Consider the following 22075-nt stretch of genomic DNA (forward strand, 5'->3'; position numbering starts at 1 on the left):
AACACTGGAAAATATGAAGGTCTCTCCAAACACCACTATATTGGGCGACTTCAACTACCCAAACATAGACTGGGAGCATTACTCTAGCTCCAACACCCTAGCCCAAAGGTTCCTAGAATTTATAAACTCAAATGCTATGGAACAACTTGTTACCATTCCCACAAGAGGGGAAAACATACTGGACCTGATCATCACCAACATGGGGACTCTATGCTCCAGACCAGAAGTGTATCCCTCACTGGTAAGATCAGACCATAAACTAATCTCACTGGATATTCGCATCCCGACCCCACCCCCTGCCCAGAAAACCACAGTGAAAAACTTCTCTAAAGCAAATTTCACACTCCTCAAAACTGAGGTGGAATCCTTCAAAGCCCCGGCCTGTGGAAAATACGCCCAGACCGCAGAATCCTTTATAAACGCATTCTATGAATACCTTCAGGAATGCATGGATCATGCAATCCCAAATAAAACCAAGACCCAATCCTCCAAAGGCAGACGTCCTGTCTGGTGGACCCCAGCCATAAACAAACTATACAATAGAAGGAGGAAGCTACTAAATGATAGAGCAAAATCCCAAAATGGGAAGGCATCACTGATCAGTATTAGCAAAAAACTACGGGCACTCATAAAATTGTCTAAGGCCAGCTTCGAGAGAAAAATTGCACAGGACACTAAGGATAATCACAAGGCTTTCTTTAGTCATGTTAGGAACCTGGGTGGTAATTCCCAGATATGCTCAGAATTAGTCCAAAATGACAAAAAATACACTGAACCCACAGACATTGCCAACATCCGAGCTGACAGGTTCAGTGCAAACTTCTCCCCACCCTCCCCACCAAAAGGGCAAATATCTATCCCAGCAGAGTGCTGCCCCCCTGACATCTCAGATGCTCAGGTAAGAGCCGCCCTCTCCAAAGCAAAAAACACAGCATCAATGGGACCAGATGGAGTCCCGGGCTGCGTCCTACATGAACTCCAAGAAGAGCTAAACCCAAACATAAAACTACTGTTCAATCTCAGCCTTACTACAGGATATGTGCCCAAAGAGTGGCGTACAGCAACAGTGGTCCCTCTCCATAAAGGTGGTGCCTCAACGGATCCTGGAAACTATCGCCCCATAAGCCTGACTAGCTTGGTCTGCAAAGCTATGGAAAGGATCATCATGGAGCTCATAAATAAAGATATTGGGGACCTACAGACACTGGATCCTACCCAGTTCAGCTTTGTTAAGGGCAGATCCTGCCTCTTAAACCTGGTTGATTTCTTTGAAACAGTCACCAAGGCGATTGACGAAGGGAAGGTGGTCCACACAGCCTACCTGGACCTCGCAAAAGCCTTCGATACAATACCCCACTCGGGCATTATAGATAAGCTCACCAGCTTAAATATAAACCCCTATGTCACTAGATGGATTGCAAACTGGCTCAAGGACAGAACCCACATGGTTAGAATTGCTGGATCCATGTCAGACTCCAAACCAGTTACAAGTGGTGTCCCACAAGGCTCAGTCCTGGGACCTCTCTTGTTCGGTATATATTTCTCGGAGGTACAGGCCAACACGGAAGGACTGTGGCTGACCAAGTTCACAGATGACTGCAAACTGGGCACCATAATCGACTCTCCAGCCGACACAAGCATCCTCCAAAAGGGCCTCATAGGAACAGACAACTGGTGCCAGAGCCATGGCCTCAAGCTAAATGCCAAAACGTGTATAGTCATCCCCTTTGGCAAAAACAAAGTGCCCACAAATTACCACATAGGTGGTAATCCATTAAGTACAGAAGAAGTAATTAGGGACCTGGGGACCCAAGTTGAAAGCAATCTCTCATTTGACAACCACGTGGCCAAAGTGGTTAGAAAAGCATTTTATATAGCCCACCTAATCATGAAGGGATTCACATCTAGATCAGGGGAGGTCATCGTGCCTCTTTACTCATCCCTCATCAGGCCCATAATTGAGTACAATGCCCCTTTTGGGATGTACCTTACCAGACACCTGCAGCAACTGGAAAGACCCCAAACGTACCTCACCAAGAGGATCAAAGGGCTCAAACAGATGCCATATGCTGCCCAGTTAAAGAAACTCCAGCTCTACTCAGTGGCATACCGCCTGTTCAGAGGCGATCTGTTCCTGATGTATAAAGCCATGTCCAACCCGGAATTAATGGACATGCTGCACCTCAGAAAATCCAAATCCCATCGAGCTACGCGCTCGAGAGACTTGATCCTCAGCACTGAAATAAATAGGACATGCTGGAGGGACAGATTCATAACCCAGAGGCTCCCTTCACTCTGGAACAAAATCCCAGTCCAAGTTAGGCAGAGACCCTCATTGACTCTCTTCAAGAGGAATCTTGATGAGTGGATGGGAGATCGTAGGTTTACCCCGGGTATCACTTCTGTGTCACTGTTAGACAGAGGCACAGTATACTAACCTCGAAAAAGGGCATAGCAAAATAAATTTAAAATGGGTGGCGAAAGCCAAACACATTCTGGCTAGGCTTATAAATGCCCTAGGGCAGATAGCCTAGTATGAACCTATGAACCTATGAACCATTGTGAAAAACTTGATAAGGATGGGGAAAATTACCTGAAAGATAACAGTATAAAGAAATCATTTTAATAAAGCATGGCTTCTCGATATGGCATGGTTGGAAGAATATAAATACATCAGGATTTAGGACCAGCAGGTCCAGGTCATATTGGACAACAGATGTCATTAAGAGGTAGAGTTGGCTTTGCAACAAAAAATATATTCTTTAAGTAAACAAAAAATATATTCTTTAAGTGAGAAGGAAACATTCTGAAAACTGTAGTTATTTGTTTAAAAAAGACACTAAAGTTTAAGTTTATGATTAAGATTTGAAGTTAATCAAATCCTTCTTATCTTTTTTCTCTCTTTGTAATATTTGTGACAAAGAGGGATGTGCACAGCTTATTAGTCTATGCTGAACATGGCTGGAACTGTAACACATTTCAACAGTCAAGATCGTTTTGGCTCAAGCTGTGTTTGGGAATGAAAATATGTAAGCTCTATGGCAGCTGCGGCAGCCAGGGAAACCTTTTACAGCAGCTGACTGTCTGATATTTGTATATTTTCTATTTTTCTAATTTATTTATTTGACATTTGATTACTGGGAAAGTCTGACTGGACAAAAAATATCTATTTTCAAAGGAAGCCCAGTGAGAAAAGTTCCACAGATATTATACAGGTAAATAAGAAATACATAACAGTATTATTTAGAAAACAAAGGCTAGACAGCTGTATAGAGGGTAAAATGCTTAATAAAAGACATATACAAAAATGCATTAAAAAATATAAGGGTGAAAACTTCAAAAGACACCACAGCTCTGTTTCTTGTGAGTCAGGCAGAAATTTTTCCCCATAACCCCCACCCTGTCACTATCATGTTCATAAATACCACTGTCTTTCTAGCTGCCTGCCTCTTATGTTAATTTGACCATATATATAATTTCCTCTCTGATTTCACTGGCTTGTGTGAGTAAGCACAAAATTATCACTATGTGAAATCACGCTCCTTCAACTATTTAAATGTATTGGTCATTCTACTGTATTCCATAGTACTGGAATACAAAAGTAATCACTCCCTTTCAGTCTATCTTGCTGTTTTAAAAATAGTGACTCTCCACTAAAACTTAACTTTTTAGACCGGTAAAACTTAAGTTACCTACTTTCACATCTAACATCTCTAGTGCACACTGCAGTGTTTAGGATAAACCATTTTTTTTTCATCTTACCTTTAAGCATCCCTGTGACTAGCACTTGCTCTAATACCTGCTGGAAAGCAGTAGGAAGCCTTAAACTGATACAAACACTCAACTCTCCTTATTAATAAGGAGAAATTAATCATAGGCACCAAGCAGCCTATAATTGCAAAGTACCTTGTAAGGTAAGGGAAAACAGCTCCTGTACTTAAAAAAAAAAAAAAAAAGCACCAAACCAGGAATGTCCAAGGGTCAGCTTCCGTTAATTTCTCCTGTTCACCTGGTGACTCTGGGCATACTGGGGCAATGCAGCAATTGCCTCATGTACACAGACAACCCTCTCCTCCTAACACCCAATACTACAACCTTTGAGAGATGCACTTACATAGCCAAACTGGAAGCAACACTCTCTCCACCCAAGATTGTGCTAGACAGTCAAGAGGAGAAGGTTATCACCCGCACTACACCTCAAGCAACACATAGCCCTTCTAAACTCACACCACCAACACTCACACATAGCAACACTAAATCCACATATGTGGAGGCCCTTAACTGTAACCTGCCCAAGCAACAAGGACTTCCGAAGCTGAAATGCAAACAAACACCAATCACAACCAAAGTGTCACATAGCTCACAACACCAGTCTGCCACCCAGCAACAGCCCCTAAGGCAAGACAACGTACCTAACACTTTAGTCATAGGTGACTCTATAGTCAGGCACACTGATGTCCCACTCATCAGGCTGAACAAGGAGAAAATTACAGTGAGCTGCCTGTCGGGTGCCAGGATCCGCCACATAATTCATGCACTCAAGTCACTCCACAACTAGTACAAATATGACGCTGTCATTGTCCATGTTGGAGTGAATGACTTGAGATGTACCTCCCTGGACTACATGAAAAGAGACATGGAAGAGCTCTCGGATCATGTGGCCCAGGCAGGTATCACCCTAGCCCTGAGTAGCATCCTGCCTTCGCCCGGAATGATACCACAATATAAGGACAAAATGATTAACTTCAACAATTGACTAAGCTTCTGGTGTCATTCAAAGGGGATCCAGTATCTGTCCGCCTGGGATGACATGATCGACAGACCATGATGCTTTGCCAGGGATGGTCTGCACCTGTCACCCCTGGGATTCAGGTTACTGGCTAAGGCTCTTGCCACCCCTATATGTCTTTTTTAGGCAAAGGTCAAAGGACAAAACCACCACCGTAACAGGTACAAGCATGCAAAATCTGAAGGTAATACTACTCAATGCTAGAAGTCTAAACCACAAAATACACTCTCTCGAGGCACTCCTAAAAATGGAGAGCATCGATATCTGTGCAGTAACTGAGACCTGGTTCAGGGCTCCAGAGAGCACCCCTGCCATACCAGGTTACAACTCTTACCACACTTTTCAGCTACCAAACCAGGATCGAAACACTAAAGGTGGAGGAGTGTCCATATTCACCAAGGATATTCACACCACCAGGTTAGTTGCCCAACACAATGAGTCTGAAATTCTACAGATGCAACTAACACTAGGTAAGACTGCAATCCAAATTGTAGCTTGCTACATATCCCCCACCATGTCCCAAGATTCTCACTACACTTTTCTAAACATATTGGAAAATATTAATATACAGCCAAACACCCTAATACTGGGTGATTTCAACTACCCTGCCATTAACTGGGAAAACTACTAGTGCACCAACACCTTTGCCCAATGGTTCTTGGAATTCATAAATTCCATTGCCCTGGATCAAATAATCCATAGTCCCACTAGGGGCTCCAATATCCTAGACCTGGTCATTGCCAACATGAGAAATCGATGCTTCACACCTATGGTCAACCCCTCTCTGATCCGGTCAGACCATAAGCTAATCACCCTTAACATCCACATCCCACCCCCCAGTAAGGAAAGCTCCATAACAAACTTCTCCAAGGCCAACTTCATGCTACTCAAGTCAGAAGTTACAAACTTCATGACACCCATGCAGACGGGAATTGCAAGTTCGACTGCTGAGTCCTACACTAAGGTGCTGTACGAGCACATCCACTCATGCATGAATCGTGCCATCCCAAATAGAACCAAGATGCTCTCCTCCAAAAAAAGGAAGCCAATCTGGTGGTCCCCTGCCATAAACAAACTTTACAGCAAAAGGAAAAAACTGTTGCAGAAAAGAGGAAAATCCCAGGATGCAAAGAACTCCCTTACCAGCCTCAGTAAGAAGCTGAGATCCCTCATAAAATCCTCCAAAGCTAGTTATGAAAATAAAATTGCCAAAGATTCCAAAGACAACCACAAGGCATTCTATAACTATGTCAAGAATCTAAATGGCAATGCTCAGACCTGCTCTGAGCTATAACAGACTGGCATTAAATATACTGATCCCAAGGATATTGCCAATATCCTGGCAGATCAATTCAGTGCCAACTTCACCCCCCTCTCACCCCCTAAATGGCCCATCTCAGTACTGGAAGATTGCCAAATTCCAGTAATAACAGCCACACAGGTAAAAAATGCACTCTCCAAAGCTAAGAATACAGCATCCATGGGACCAGATGACATCCCGGGCTGTGTACTACATGAACTACAAAATTAACTGGCACCTCACCTAAGTGTCATGTTGAATGATACCCTCACCTCAGACTTCATGCCCACTGAGTGGCACACAGCTACAGTTATCCCACTCCGCTTTGGATCCCGGGAACTACCACCCCATCAGTCTGATGGGCCTGATCTGCAAGGCCATGGAACGTATTATCATGGAACTTATAAACAAAGACATTGGCAACCTTAAAACACTGGACCCCACCCAGTTTGGGTTTGTGAAGGGCCGATCTTGTCTCCTGAACCTTATTGACTTCTTTGAATCAGTCTCCAGAGCTGTGGATGAGGGTAAGGCAGTCCACACAGCCTATCTGGACCTCGTCAAGGCCTTTGACACCATCCCCCACTCTGGAATCATAGATAAACTTACTAAGCTGGGCATTAATCCCTACATCACTCGATGGGTTGCCAACTGGCTTACTGACAGAACCCAAACTGTAAAAGTAGCTGACTCCAAATCCAGCTCCAGACAAGTGACAAGTGGAGTACCTCAGGGTTCAGTCCTGGACCCTCTCTTGTTTGGCATCTACTTCTCTAAAGTACAGGCCAACACTAAGGGACTCTGGCTAACAAAGTTTGCAGATGACTGCAAACTGGGAGCCATTACTGAAAACCCAAATGATGTGGATACTCTACAAAAGGGCCTTACAGAAACAGATGATTGGTGCCAGAGCCATGGGCTCAAGCTCAATGCCAAGAAATTTATAGTTATTCCCTTTGGGAAAAACATATACCCATGAATTATCACATAGGTGGCAGTACACTAAACACCGAAAGTGTGATAGGAGACTTAGGGACACAGGTGGACAGTGGTCTCACCTTCAATAACCACATTGCCACAACAGTCAGGAAATCCTTCTATGTGGCACACCTCATCACTAAGGGCTTTTCATCCAGAAAAAAGAAGGTAATTGTCAAACTATACTCATCCCTCATTGGACCTATTATTGAATACAATACCCCATTTGGTATGTACCTCTCAAGACATCTGCAACAACTGGAAAGGCCACAGAAATACCTCACTAAAAGAATCACAGCCCTAAAGCAGATGCCCTATGCTGACCGCCTTAAAAAACTCCAGCTATACTCTGTCGCATATCGTCTACTCTCAGGCGATCTCTGCTTTACATACAAGGCCATGTCAAACCCAGAGCTGTTGGACATGCTACACTTAAAGAAATCCCAATCCCTCAGAGCCACACGCTCCATGGATCTAAATCTTGTCATCACAATAAACAAAACATGCTGGAGGGATAGGTTCCTGACACAGAGACTCCCCAGACTCTGGAATAGATTGCCCATACATGTCAAGCAGAGTGCCTCTTTGGCCCTCTTCAAAAGGAACCTTGATGATTGGATGAGAGAAAGGAAATTCACCCCAGGGATCATGTCCATCACCCTGCTAGACAGGGGTCCAGGGAAGTAAATAGTGTGGGAAGAAATAGCCAGGGAATTGTTATGGCTTGGCTTGTATAGGCCCTAGGGCCAATAGCCTAGTACCAACCTATGAACCTATGAGTAACAAGGTATATCGAGGAAGAAGCAAATAAGAACAAAGAAAATTCAAGGGAAGAGGCATTAGAAATGGAGGGATAGGAGATAATGGCCATAAAAGTTAAAATAGAGTAAAGAGAGGAAAAAATTAAGAAGAGAAAGCAAAAGATTATTAGGGTGGGGAGCAAGGTGTTTTTGAAAAACTAAGATGTGAGGAAAAAAGAAGATAGAGGTGAGAGAAGAAATAAGGAGAAGAAAAAGAAAGGAAAAGGACAATAGGATGAAGAATGAAGGATAAATTATTATCCAGGTGTGGAACAGGAACAGAGGTGAGAACTAAAAAGGAATGCGTTTAAGGAGTGTTTGGACAGTTGAATGTTAGGTATTATTCTGGTGTCAGTGGGTAGTGAATTCCATGTTTTCCCCACTGAGTTTAAATACAGGAGTTGACCTTTCTTTTTTTTTTTGGTTGTAAATTTCAAGGAGTTGTTTTTCAGATAAACAAAGTAGACAGTTTGGCTGGTAGTAATTAAAATGGAGCTGGTTGCAGAGAAGGATGAAGATTTGAATATGATTTTATGGGCAAAGAGAAGTTAAGTAAACTTAATGTGATGGGATAACTCAAGTGATTTTAAGAATTTAAGGGCAATGCAGTGATGGGATCTGTAAGAAGACTTTTTTGTAGCATATCTGCAGTTTAGTTTGGAGGGGGCTCTGTATATTGATAAGAACGGGGAAGGCAGAAAACAGAGATGGGAGGAGGTAAGCTTTGGCAAGTGTGACTCTAGAAGTATTGGTGATGATTTTTTTATTTGTAGAGTATACCAAATTTCTAGTGACTTTTTTATACAATTTTGAATATAAAGGTAGATTCTCATTTGATCATCTATTACAATGTCAAACAGCTTCATGAGAAATAGCACTTCTACTTCTACTTTAGTGCTGTTAAGCAAGATATTTTAAAGTTGTCTTTGAGGGGTGTTAGGAATTTCGGAAGAAACAGAAGTTTCATTTTTTGGAGTTTAGGAGAAGTTGGTGTTCTCTGAGCTAGTTTTTAATGGAGTTAAAAACATTTTGAGGGATGGTTTGGAACTGAGAGAGGTTATTGGATGAGGGTGAGCACTGTTGTGATTGGAGAATAGAATAGTGAGAGAATGTATGATAGGTAGGATTGTGATATAACATGCGATGTTAGATAGAAGGAGCAGGAGGACTGTATGTAAAGAAGGAACATTTTTATTCACAGAAGAAATAAGAGATAATGTAGTGATGAGTTATATATAATAATTAGCATGGAAAGTTTAGATCTGGGAAAAACAAATCATCTTAGAAGAAAGATGTAGAGCTAAGATGAAGAAGAGATTGTTGTGAGAATGGAATGTAGATAATAAAATGAGATGGGAGTTGCTTGTGTGGTTTAGGTTTGATTGTATAGTATAGGATATTGATTATTAGGAGTAAGAGAAATGAAATCAGGGAATATAACAAAGTTTAGCATAAAGAGAGAGTAGTAAATGAAATGGAGAAAGAAGTAGTAGAAGGGGTTTTAAGGAGAGTGTGGGTGATAACAGATAATGGTGTCATCAACAAGACGAGTAAAAGGAGGAGGAGTTACATAATGAAAGTTAGGTAAGAATTCTTGATACTGAAATAGATGCCATATCCACTGATAGGCTAAGTATGAGAGAAAGGGTAGGGATTAAGAAAGACTCACCTAGATTCTGCTACAGTTTGCTGTGAGGGAAAGGTTAGTTTGTTTTTATTGTTGTGTTTTGTAATACTTTACTGCCTTTTTCTATTTTGTATACGCAGTGGTGGTGCTGTAGTAGCGTTGTCGCCTCACAGTAAGACGCTGTCCGGTTCGATTCTCAGCTAGAGCGTCTTCTGCATGGAGACATGCATGCATGGGCGTACCTTCGTTGAAGGTTGTGCATCAGGGCTGGTAACTTGGCACGTAAAAATCAACTACCAATCATTAGCGGACCGGAGTTCCGCTGTGGCGACCCCTAACCGGGAAAAGCCAAAAGACACAAACAATACTGTGATTTGTTTTATTTACACTGTGTTTTACTTGTATTCTGCTTTTAACTGCATACTAAAACTTGAAAAGAGTCCACAGCTCTGTTTCTTGTGAGTCAGACAGAAATTAGAAGAGGTCAATTAAGGAGTCACACTTAAGTTACAACAGGCCAGCTAAGGTTAATCATCTGTGAACTGAGGGGGTGGAGCTAGGAACTAAACCTTCTATTTAAAGGGTAAAATAAAACATTTCAGAGCTTTACTGGAAAGGCTCACCCAGATTCTACTACAGTTTGCTGTGAGGGAAAGGTTAGTTTGCTTTTTATTGTTGTGTTTTGTATTACTTTATTGCCTTTTTCTATTTTGTGTAATGTGATTTGTTTTCTTTACACTGTGTTTTACTTGTATTCTGGTTTTAAGTGCATACTAAAACTTGAAAAGAGACCGCAGCTCTGTCTCTTGTGAGTCAGACAGAAATTTTTCCCACCCTCTCAAAAAGTAACCCGGTTACTGTTGTGTTCTTAAACACCAGTATCTTTCTAGTTGCCTGCCCCTTATGTTAATTTGACCACATCTCCCATTTTCTCTCTGCTTTTACTGCCTGGTGTGAGTAAGCACAAAATTATCATTTTGTGAAATCACTCCCCTTCAACTATTTAAATTTATTGGCTACCCTACTGTATTCCATAGTACCAGAATACAAAAGTGACCACTCCTTTCAATCTATCTTGCTGTTTTAAAAATAGTGACTCTCCACTAAAACTTAACTTTTCAACAGGTAAAACTTAAGTTACCTACTTTCACATCTAACTCCTCTAGTGCACACTGCAGTGTTTAGGATAAACCATTTTTTCATCTTACATTTAAGCATCTATTGCAAGACCACCGATTATTGTAGAGCCCACATTCTGTCTCTCAGTAGTCATCGTGGGATTAGTGCTTCTGTTTTCTCCTGGTGAGATGAGTGCAGTTACATTATTTCCTGGAGACTGCTGATCACCAGAAAGCTTAATAACTGCTTTATAGGTGACAGCTTAGAATCTGTGCTTATATTCTGATCCTGGTGAGAGTAGGAGCAGAGTGCATTGATTCCTAACTCTTTCTGGTTGGTGAGTGAGTGTCTATGCTTAACATACCTGGTTGGTCTGGTTGCTATTCGAGGCATCTACCAGAAAAAGGCTACAAGCCTGCAGACCCTTGCATCATCTGGGACAAGGCTGTGGATCACCAAACAGGCCGTGGCTTGCTTCTCTTCTTGGGATTGGTGCTAAAACTAGCTAAAAACTGTTTCCTTGTTCTCAGCACTTGCACAGAACTTGTTGTAAGCACTAAATAAACTGCAAATTACTACAGCACTTGACTTTCCTCACTTGTCAAGAGGAAAGCAGTTCTTAGTACTTAAATTAATAAGCACCTATCCAGGCATGTCCATGGGTCAGCTCCCAGTGTTTTCTCCTGTCCACCTGATGAATCTGGGCACCTTGGGCAATGTAGCAATTGCCTCATGTACACTGACAACCCTCTCCTCCTACCACCCAACACTACAGCCTGTGAGAGATGCACTTATATAGCCATACTGGAAGCCAAGGTCTCTCCTGCCAAGACTGGACTAGACAGTAAAGAGGAGAAGGTTAACACCTTCACCACACCACACTCAACACATAGTCCTTCAAAATCCACACATAGAAACACAAGGCACACACCCACATTCACAGAAGCTCTCAATAAAAATCTGCCTAAGCAACATAGACCTCTTAAGCTGAAACACCAACACTGCAGAAATGACACATAGCCCAGAAAATCAGTGTGCCACTCAACCTCAGCCCATAAGGCAAAACAACGTACCCAACACACTAGTCATAGGTGACTCTATAGTCAGGCACACTGATGTCCCACTCACCAGGCTAAACAAGGAGAAAGTTACTGTCAGCTGCCTATCAGGTGCCAGGATCCACCACATAATGCACGCACTCAGGTCACTCCACAACAAGGACAAATATGACTCTGTCATTGACCATGTTGGTGTGAATGACATGAGACATACCTCCCTGTACTACATGAAAAGAGACATGGAGGAGCTTTCGGATCTTGTAGCCCAGGCAGGTATGATCCTAGCCCTGAGTGGCATCCTACCATCACCCAGAATTATACTACAGTACAAGGACAAAATGATTGACTTCAATTGGCTAAGTTTCTGGTGTCATTCTAAGGAGATCCAGTATCTGTCTGCCTGGGATGACATGGTCGACAGACCATGATGCTTTGCCAGAGATGGCCTGCACCTGTCGCCCTTGGGATTCTGGGCACTGGCTAAGGCTCTTACCACCCCTATAGTGCCTTTTTTAGGCAAGGTTCAAATGCTAAATTCACTACCGTAACAGGTACAAGCAAGCAAACTCTGAGGGTAATGCTACTCAATGCTTGAAGTCTAAACTTCAAAATGCACTCACTCGAGGCACTCCTTAAAATGGACAACACTGGCATCTGTGCAGTGACAGAGACCTGGTTCAAGGCTCCAGAGAGCACCGCTGCATTACCAGGCTATAATTCATACCACACCTTTTGGCCACCTAACCTGACCGAAACACTAAAGGCGGAGGCGTGTCCATATTCATTAAGGATATCCACACCTCCAGGCTAGTTGCTCAACATAATGCATCCAAAATTATCCAAGTGCAGCTTACACTGGGCAAGACTGCAATCCAGATTGTAGCTTCTTACAGATCCCCCACCATGCCCCAGGATTCCCACTCTTCATTTCTTAAGATACTGGAAAATATTAAGGTACAACCCAATACCTTAATTATGGGTGATTTCAACTACCCTACCATCAACTGGGAAAACTATTCATGTACCAACTCATTCGCTCAACATTTTCTGGAATTCATAAATTCTAATGCCTTGGATCAGCTTGTCCACACCCCCACCAGGGGCAGCAATATCCTGGACCTGATCATTACCAATATGGGTAACCGGTGTTCCATGCTAGAGGTCAACTCCTCACTGGTCAGATCCGACCACAAGCTAATCACCCTAGACATCCATATCCCACCCCCACCCCCCCCATTAAGGAAACCACCATCAAAAACTACTCCAAAGCCAACATCATGCTTCTTAAGACAGAAGTGGCAAACTTCACAACACCCATGCAAACGTAAAATAGAGGTATGACTGCTGAATCTTACACAAATCCACTGTATAAGCACATACATGAGTGCATGGATCGTGCCATCCCCAACAGAACCAAGATGCTATCCTCCAAAAAAAGGAAGCCAATCTGTCAGTCCCCTGCCATAAACAAACGCTACAACAGAAGGAAGAAGCTGTTGCAAAAAAGAGTAAAATCCCAAGATTGGAGGAACTCCCTGGTCAGCCTCAGCAAGAAGCTTAGATCCCTCATAAAATCCTCCAAGCCCAGTTATGAAAATAAAATCGCCACGGATTCCAAAGACAACCACAAAGCATTATACAGCTATGTCAAGAATCTCAGTGGCAACACTCAGATCTGCTCTGAGCTACAGCACAATGGCACTAAATATACAGAACCAACCGATATTGCCAACATCCTGGCAGAGAAGTTCAGTGCTAACTTTACCCCCTTCTCACCCTCCAAAGAGCCCATCTTAATACCGGAAGAATGCAAAGCCCCTGTAATCATGGATCAATAAGTAAAGACTGCACTCTCCAAAGCCAAGAACACAGCATCCATGGGACAAGACAACATCCCAGGCTGCGTACTGCATGAACTACAGAACGAACTGGCACCCCACCTCAGTACCATGTTCAGTTATAGCCTCACCTCAGGCTATGTGCATACTGAATGGTGCACATCGACAGTTATCCCACTCCACAAAGGGGGTGCCACCACAAACCCAGGAAACTACCGCCCCATTAGCCTGACGAGCCTAGTCTGCAAGGCCATGGAACGTATTGTCTTGGAGCTTATAAGCAAAGACATAGGTAACCTCCAAACCCTGGATCCCACTCAGTTTGGGTTTGTAAAAGGTAGATCATGTTTACTAAACCTGACTGACTTCTTTAAAGCAGTCACTAGAGCCGTAGACGAGGGAAAGGTAGTGCACAAAGCCTATCTTGACCTCGCCAAGGCTTTTGATTCCATCCCCCACTCTGGAATTATAGATAAACTCACTAAACTGGGCATAAATCCCTATATCACAAGATGGGTGGCCAACTGACTCACTGACAGAACCCATACAGTAAAAGTAGCTGACTCCAAGTCAGACTTCAGACCAGTGACGAGTGGAGTACCACAGGGTTTGGTCCTGGGTCCTCTCCTGTTCGGCATCTACTTCCCTGAAGTGCAGGCCAACACAGAAGGTCTTTGACTAACAAAGTTCACAGATGACTGCAAACTGGGAGCCATAATAGAATCACCTAATGATGTAGACATTCTACAAAAGGGCCTCATAGAGACAGATGCTTTGTGTCAAAGTCATGGCCTCAAGCTCAATGCCAAGAAGTGCATTGTCACCCCCTTTGGGAAAAACTCAGTACCCAAGAACTACCACATAGGCGGTAGCACACTAAACACTAAAAGTGTGATAAGAGACCTCGGGACACAGGTGGACAGTAGTCTCTTCTTTAATAACCACATTGCCACAGTAGTCAGGAACTCCTTCTACATGGCACACCTCATCACAAAAGGCTTCTCCTCTAGAGAAAAGGAGGTCATCGTTCCTCTCTACTCATCCTTCATCAGACCCATTATAGAGTACAATGCCATGTTTGGCATGCATCTTACAAGACACCTACAACAATTGGAAAGGTCACAGAAAGACCTCACTAAAAGGATTACCGGCCTCAAAAAGATGCCATACGCAGACCGTCTCAAAAAATTCCAGCTCTGCTTCATCACATATTGCCTACTAAGAGGCAATCTCTGCCTAACATACGAAGCTATGTCAAACCCAGAGCTGTTGGACATGCTACACTTAAAGAAATCCCAGTCTCTCCAAACTACACACTCCAGGGACCTAAACCTTGTCATCACAATAAACAGAACATGCTGGAGGGCTAGATCCCTGTCCCAGAGGCTTCCCATACTCTGGAACAAACTACCCATTCATGTCAAGCAAAGCTCCTCATGGGCCCTCTTTAAGAAAAATCATGATGACTGGATGGGAAATAGAAAATTCACCCCGGGGATCACTTCTGCAGCACTGCTTGATAGGGGCACAGGAAAATAATTTTCTTGGGTGGCGAAAGCCAGGGAACCTTTTTGACTAGGCTTATATAGACTCCAGGGCCAACAGCCTAGAATCTATCTATGAACCTATGAACCTATATAGTGTAGATATAAAATTAGAGGAGGAGGGGTGGGAGTGTGAATTGGTTATAGGGCAGATAAGTGAAGTGCGTCTGAGCAAAGTGAGGGCAAATGTAGCAGTGCTAAAACCCTGAATACATATGTCTCAAGAGAAGCTACACAAAAAACAATCTACAAGGCTAGCCAGTATAATTGAAAAGAAGAAAAAAAACATAAATAGTAAAAGGTGAGTTGAGTATTTTAGAGGGCTTCAGTGAGCTTAAAGAAATTGTCATCAAAGCTGAGTATGGCAAATGCAGTCACAGTGTTAAATCATCAAGCAATTTTAGCACTATTGCAGTTATAATTGTACTACAAATATAGTCAAAGTAATTAGGGGGATATACAGACTGATAAGAAAAGTCTATGATACACAGAGTTTGTTGCAAAATGGGTCACTTTGGTAAGTAATAAATAAAGATTTGGGCAAGAAAAAAGAATAGTTAAGGATGAGAAAAGGCTACATGGGGGTGCATACTTCCTGTCGTGAAAGCAGTTAAACGCATGAATTGGAGATGCACACTATCTGTTACCAAATAATAACACAGGAAGCCTTACAATGTTGATAAAATAGATGGCCTTGGTGAATTGATGCCTTTGGGAAGCTTATTAGTTTAGCATGAGATAAACAGCAGTTAATGAACAGGGTTCCTTGTATGCCAGTGGGGTGATTTGCAAGTTGCTGTTGCAGAGACCAACTTTAAGATTAACTACAAAATAGAAGCACAGTGTGACTGAACAAAAATAGAATTATCAGACTAGACTAGGATCAAAAAATAAGAAAGTAGTAGTGTTATAGCACAAGACAGAGATTAAAAGAAATTAAAAAATGGAGTTAGCCAACATTAACTTTGCCTTCCGAGGAGCTTCCTGACACCATCAGCTGCTATTTAAAAGAAGATGCACCAAAAAGGTGCTGCAAGCTCCTGTAGTGGGTTTTAAACTTGGGCACCAATACAAAATATGATGTCAACAATTGAGAAGAGTACAATGCATATACAATTGCTGATTCACTGGCTTGAGAGACACGTATTCCAAACTGAGAAAGATTGATTCTTTTTTCAAATAAAACATGCAGCATGAATTTAAAATAAGCAGCAATTCAAAAAAGACTGTGGTGTCTAGAAGCAGTATACTACAGTTACTGAACAAAAATGGCAGTCAACAAGAAAGAATCAGCAGAAATAGACAGTATTCAATTATTAATTTCACTTAATTGTATTAAACAAATACACGGTCTTAACATAAATAGGAAATCTGGGTGAGATGGTGAAAAATAGTAAAAGCACAATAACTGGAACTGATCACTTTCACACATGTTCCTCAGTACTCACATATTGTCTCTAATGGTATGTCAGCACCGATTCTTCATTCAATATTTAAAAAAAAATCAGTGGAGTACAATATCAGCAAAATTAAAAGTAACTGTGACATTAATACTGATGAAAGATTTCACAAATTCCATTTTCAGGGGCCTATTGCAGCTGGGGAGGCAGTAGGAGTTCCAGTAAGCCAGCTGAAATGATTTAAAAATGTTACTCAGCAAGAATAATTACCTTGTGGTGCCAAAACATTTGGGAAAGGGGGTGAGGACTTTGTGAGGGAGAGCATAGGTATCAGCCCAACCCTTGTATAGAGAATATCTCAAGAGAACCCCACAAAAAACAATTTAAAAGACTAGGCTGCATGAGTGCAAAGATGGAGAAAAATAGTTAAAGATGAGGTGTGTATTTTAGAGAGTTTCAGTGGGTTTAAAGAAACTGGTAAATAGTCTCAACGTGGCAAATGCAGTCACAGTGTTAAATCATCAAGAAATATCAGGGTCTATGTAATTTGATTAAATGCTGTTTTGACTGAGTCATAAATGACAATACAATAAATTGAAAATATGAAAACACTTTTGACTGAAAAGCTTGCTGTAGTCTGGGGTGTTCATTATCCCATGTGAAAAAAAGTAGCAGCCTGTGATTGGTTCAGAGCACAGCAAGATGGACATTCGTTATGTTTTAGATCCTGGAAAATGCAAATAACCCTTTTATATAATAATCTGAACCCACAATATTTTTTTTCTTTCTGACATAGCCATCTTTAGAAATCAGAAACACTGGGTAGCATCAATTACCTCCTAGTTCACTGTATTATGACAATGAAAAAGCACTTTGATATCAAACTGTGTAGATCCTATTTAATAAGCTTTGTTCAGTCTGAGCACAGGAAAGATTAAAGTCCAAAAAACAGACCATGCAGACAGACTGAAACCAGTACAGAAAGCTTTAGATTCAGTTGTTAACCTAAATGAACAGAATTTTGCCACAAACTAAAACATGGCACAAAATCCTGCTGTTTATTTACGTGTCAGGAATTTCTATAAATTTTCTAACCTACCTCATTTTGCTAATGGGATCTACTACCAAACATTCAAAATACACACACACACACACACACACACACACACACACACACACACACACACACACACTGTTACAGTTTTTCCTCAGAAGGTATTCAAAGATATTAAAGAAAATATATTGCTGTAGAAGCATTTAATTACCAGTAAGGTTTACTGCTCTGTGTTTTGGCATATGCATTTGTTAAAAAAGGGTACCTCTGCTCTGTTGTTTCTCCATTATATTAATAAATTATTAACTACATATATAAATTTGTATGTGTCACAGTATTTGTTAATTTAAACAAATACACAGTAATACCCTTTACTTTGTTGAAATGTGTAATTTTGGAAATGCATTTGTGTAAAATGATCCATTGTTATATAACCAAAATATTTTATTATAGAAATTAAAGATACCAAGAAGCACAGGATGACATACTGTAAGTGGAACCTTCTCAGCAACAGTCACTGCTTGGTCTCTCAGTCTCTGCACCTCTGAAGCATAGGCAGTAACCTCTTTCTCCAGTCGCATGTGGCGTTGCAGTAGGGCTTCTGCACTTGACTCATCCTTACCGTAATCTTCACTGGTTATCAAAGACAAATGTTCCCGTAGCCAATAATCTGTCTCATTAGCATCAACAAAGTACTAAAGAAAAAAAAAAACATAAAACAAGGAATATAACTTCTCAGCTTATATTCCAGTCATACTGTACTTCCTGAACTGTGATAAGACAATAGTAGTAGTAGTAGACTTAAACTCTCTATATATTTAACAAGTCAAAATTGTCATATTATGTTGAGGATTACTACACAAGGTAGACCCATTATAATAGTAGTTACAGAACTGTACACTCCAGAAAAACAGTTAAGTCATCAATGTCTTTCTTACATTTTAAGATACCCTGGTATTATTAACTAGAGCAAATTATTCCTCCCATACAAACTGAAAGATGATTACTCAGCAAAATCTGGCTTAATGAATTATGAGAACACTCACAAAAGGCATGGCAGGAATTCCTACCATCATTATATTATATATTTAATAATAGCCTGCTGTGAATGAACTAACAAATGAGAGAGAATAGAGTGCTTCCACTGCTACTGTGAAGCAGCCAGCAAAGTACCGCATTACATTAATGTACTGGAAAAAGAAAAAAAAAAGAGGTTATGTACTCACCATAATGTTTCATTTGTGTTGTTCATTTTCATTCTTCTTCAGCCTGTGGGTTTGAATCCGAACCTCAGATCTGACTTGTCCGGTTTTATAGCTTAGGATCTGACTGTCGAGCTCATCCCTTACCAATAATGCCCCTGTCCTCCAGATTACCTCAGACTGAGGTTACTGCAGCTGTATATGCACAATACATATATGTATATATAGAAAATTATCATAAGATAGGAAGAAGATTAAATCAGGAGCTCAAAAGGAACAGTGGTTCCTGAAACACCTCTGTAAGTCTTCCCAGAAAAGGGGGATAGAGCGGGGGGGGGGGGGGATTAAGGAAGAATGAAAATGGACAACACAATTGAAACATTGTGATGAGCACATAACTTCTTTATCTGACGTCATTTTCATTCTTTCCTCAACCTGTGGGACACAGTCCCAAGCTACATATCTCTTGGGTGGCCCACATGGAAGGATATTCCGGAGCACAACAGAGCCAAAGGATGCTGTATTTTTGGATACAATATCTAACTTGTAATGTTTAACAAAGGTATGAGTATATGGAGAGGAGGTGGCAGCACAAAAATGATCAATAGACCAAAAATCTGCTGAGGTAGGCATTGACCTAGTATAATGTGCTTTCACATGCCCAAGTGGTGTGATACCTTTTGCAGAGGAACCATAAGAAATGCAATCTGTAATCCATTTAGCTAAGGTTATCTTGTAGACAGGCTTCTCCAATTTTGCTTTAGAAAAAGAAATGAATTGGTCAGATTTTCTGAAGGTCTTTGTTCTGTCCAAATAAAAGCGTAACTGTCTATGTACATCCAACAGGTGAAGGATATGTTCATCCTTGTTCTCGAAATTAGGAAAAAATACAGGAACATTGATGCATTGATTGGTATTGTTTTCAGAAGCAAATTTTGGCAAAAAGGTTGGATTCATATGTAGGGTGACACTGTTCTTATGGAAAATCAAATATGGCAGTTTGAAAGAAAGTGCTTGCAGTTCTGAAATTTTCCAAGGTTATAGCCACCAAGAATAAAGTATTACATGATAAAAATTTGAGGTCAACTTTTGCGGAAGGTTCAAAGGGTAGGTGAACTAAGGCTTGTAAGAACATAGTGAGGTCACACGGAGGAGTAGGGTCTTTCATCTGAGGTCTAAGTAAGATCTAAGTAAGAAGGTACCTCTGACAAAGGACTTCTTTGGAAGAAGCCAAAGAAGAAGAATTTTCACCTATGTGGTAATTGGATATGGCTGTTAACTGTACCTTGACAGTAGAGTAGCTTGCTCCAGTCTGCAAATTTGAAGCAAGGAAGTCAAGAACAGCTGGAATGGGAAAGGTAAAAGGATCCATTTGTTTTTGTTGAGCCCAAATGGAGAATCTTTCCACTTGCTCTTGTAAATCTTTCTGGTGGAAGCTTTATGTAAAAATACCAAGAGTTCTTTAACTGGAGAAGAACATCTGGAATATATAGCTATCACTGGAACTGGAGAAACCATGCAGGCAATTTGAGGCCAATCAAATCTAGGTGGGTTTGTCCTGAAAGGAGAGAAATGAGGTCTGGGCTTGGATCCAGCATTAAGGGATGGTGTATCAGATAAGACCAAAGGAAGGGTAACTAAACTTGTCAAAGCCAGAAGGGTGCAATGAGGATTACTTTTGCTCCTCAGCCTCTGCACTTTCTGGAGAAATTTGGGGATGAGAGGTAGAGGGGGATAAGCATAAAGGAGACTGGATGGCCAAACATGGATTAGAGCATCTCTGGTGAATGTTCATGAGGAGGGATGAGGGGAAAGAACCTCCTGCATTTGTTGTTGGAAGAGGATGCAAAGAGGTCACAGCAAGGTTGACCCTATTTGAGAAAGATCAAGTTTGCCACAGACTGATTTAGAGACCACTCAGGAGTCATCAGAAGGGTTTGCTGAGCCTGAATGCTAAAATGTTGGATTTCCCTGGAATGTGCATTGCTACTAGAAAGCAGTTGGAAGAGATCACCCATTACCAAACTTTCATTGCTTCTCAACAAAGGGAAGTAAGATCTGGTTCCCCCCATTTGTTGATGTACAAAACTATGGACATGTTGTCTGTCTGAATTGTAATAGTCCCTAGAGGAAGAAAGCTCTGTAAGGCTTGCAATACTAGAAGCACCGCTTTCATTTCTAGAACATTGATATGCAGATTGGTCTCTTCTGTCAACCACATGCCTTGAACAACTCATCCCAAGTAATGCCCCCCACCCTATTTAGAATGTGTCCAATGGAGGAAGGAAGAATAAATCGATGTATTTCTTCGACGTCCCTTGAATGAAACCACCAAAACAGGGAGTCTTTGCTCACTTGAAATAGCTTGATGGGATGATTCAGTCGATTAATGTGTAGGGACCATTGTACTGCTAAGTCCACTGAAGAATCCTCGTGTGTAGGTGAGCTGTAGGAACCAACATTATGGTTGCAGCCATTGAACCTAGTGCTTTGAGAACTAATTCAGCAGGTGGCAAAGGAATGGCTAGGATTTGTCTGACATGTAATCTCAAGGACAGAATTCTGCTTGAAGATAAGAGGACTAGGCAGTTGAGGGTGCCTAGACATGCCCCTATAAAATCCATCACTTGGACTGGCTATAGTAGAGATGTTTGAGGATTTATTGTGATTTTCAGAGTATTCACTAGGTGAGGCAGATAATCCCTGGCTTGTAGGAGTAAATGCCTGGTGAATCTGAGCAGTCTCAGGTGAGCCGCTACTACTGCCATGCATTTGGTGAACACCCTGGGGGTTGTGGTGGGCCAAAGGGCAGATATCTGAATTGGTAATGACTGGCTTCCAGCTGGAAGTGGAGAAACCCTCAAGAGTGCCTGGTCATTTTGATGTGATAGTATGCATCTTGAAGATTTATTGAGCACATTCAGTTGTCATTTTGGTGGAGAGATAGAATAAACTGTACCTTGATCATCCAGAAGTTTGAGTTCTTTATGGATTTGTTTAGGAAGGTTAGATCCAGGACTGGCCTTAGGTCCCCTGTCTTTTTTGGTACTAAAAAGAAACTTGAGTAGATTCTGGATCCTGTTTGGTTTGGAGGCACCTTCTAGATGACTCTTTTATCGAGCAGCTTTGCAATTTCTTTTGCTGCTGACTCCCTCTGATTAGGTGGAACATTGAGGAGATTTTTCTCTGGAATGGGAGTTTTGAAAAAGGGAATGCAGTATCCTCTGGATGTAATCCTTTGCACCCAGTGGTCATTTGTAATGGCTAACCAGGCATTTATGTGCAAGGATAAGCACCCCCTGACTGCCTCCATAGAGGGATAGTTGGGAAACTGTTCAGGAGTACTGAAAGGCTCTGTCTGAGAAG

General features: G+C 41.5%; 1 protein-coding gene across 1 annotated transcript in view; it reads right to left on the bottom strand.

Annotated features, from left to right (window-relative positions):
• Positions 1 to 22075, bottom strand: part of SPTBN5 (spectrin beta, non-erythrocytic 5) — a 1783454-nt gene that overhangs the window by 1425028 nt on the left and 336351 nt on the right. Inside the window, exon 11 of the mRNA XM_044073536.1 lies at positions 17996 to 18202. Coding sequence (XP_043929471.1) covers positions 17996 to 18202 — 207 coding nt within the window. The remainder of the gene's footprint in view (positions 1 to 17995; positions 18203 to 22075) is intronic.

The sequence above is a fragment of the Protopterus annectens genome, chromosome 6.part0 (genome assembly GCF_019279795.1).
Source record: "Protopterus annectens isolate FY-2018-M chromosome 6.part0, PAN1.0, whole genome shotgun sequence".
Lineage (NCBI taxonomy): Eukaryota > Metazoa > Chordata > Ceratodontiformes > Protopteridae > Protopterus > Protopterus annectens.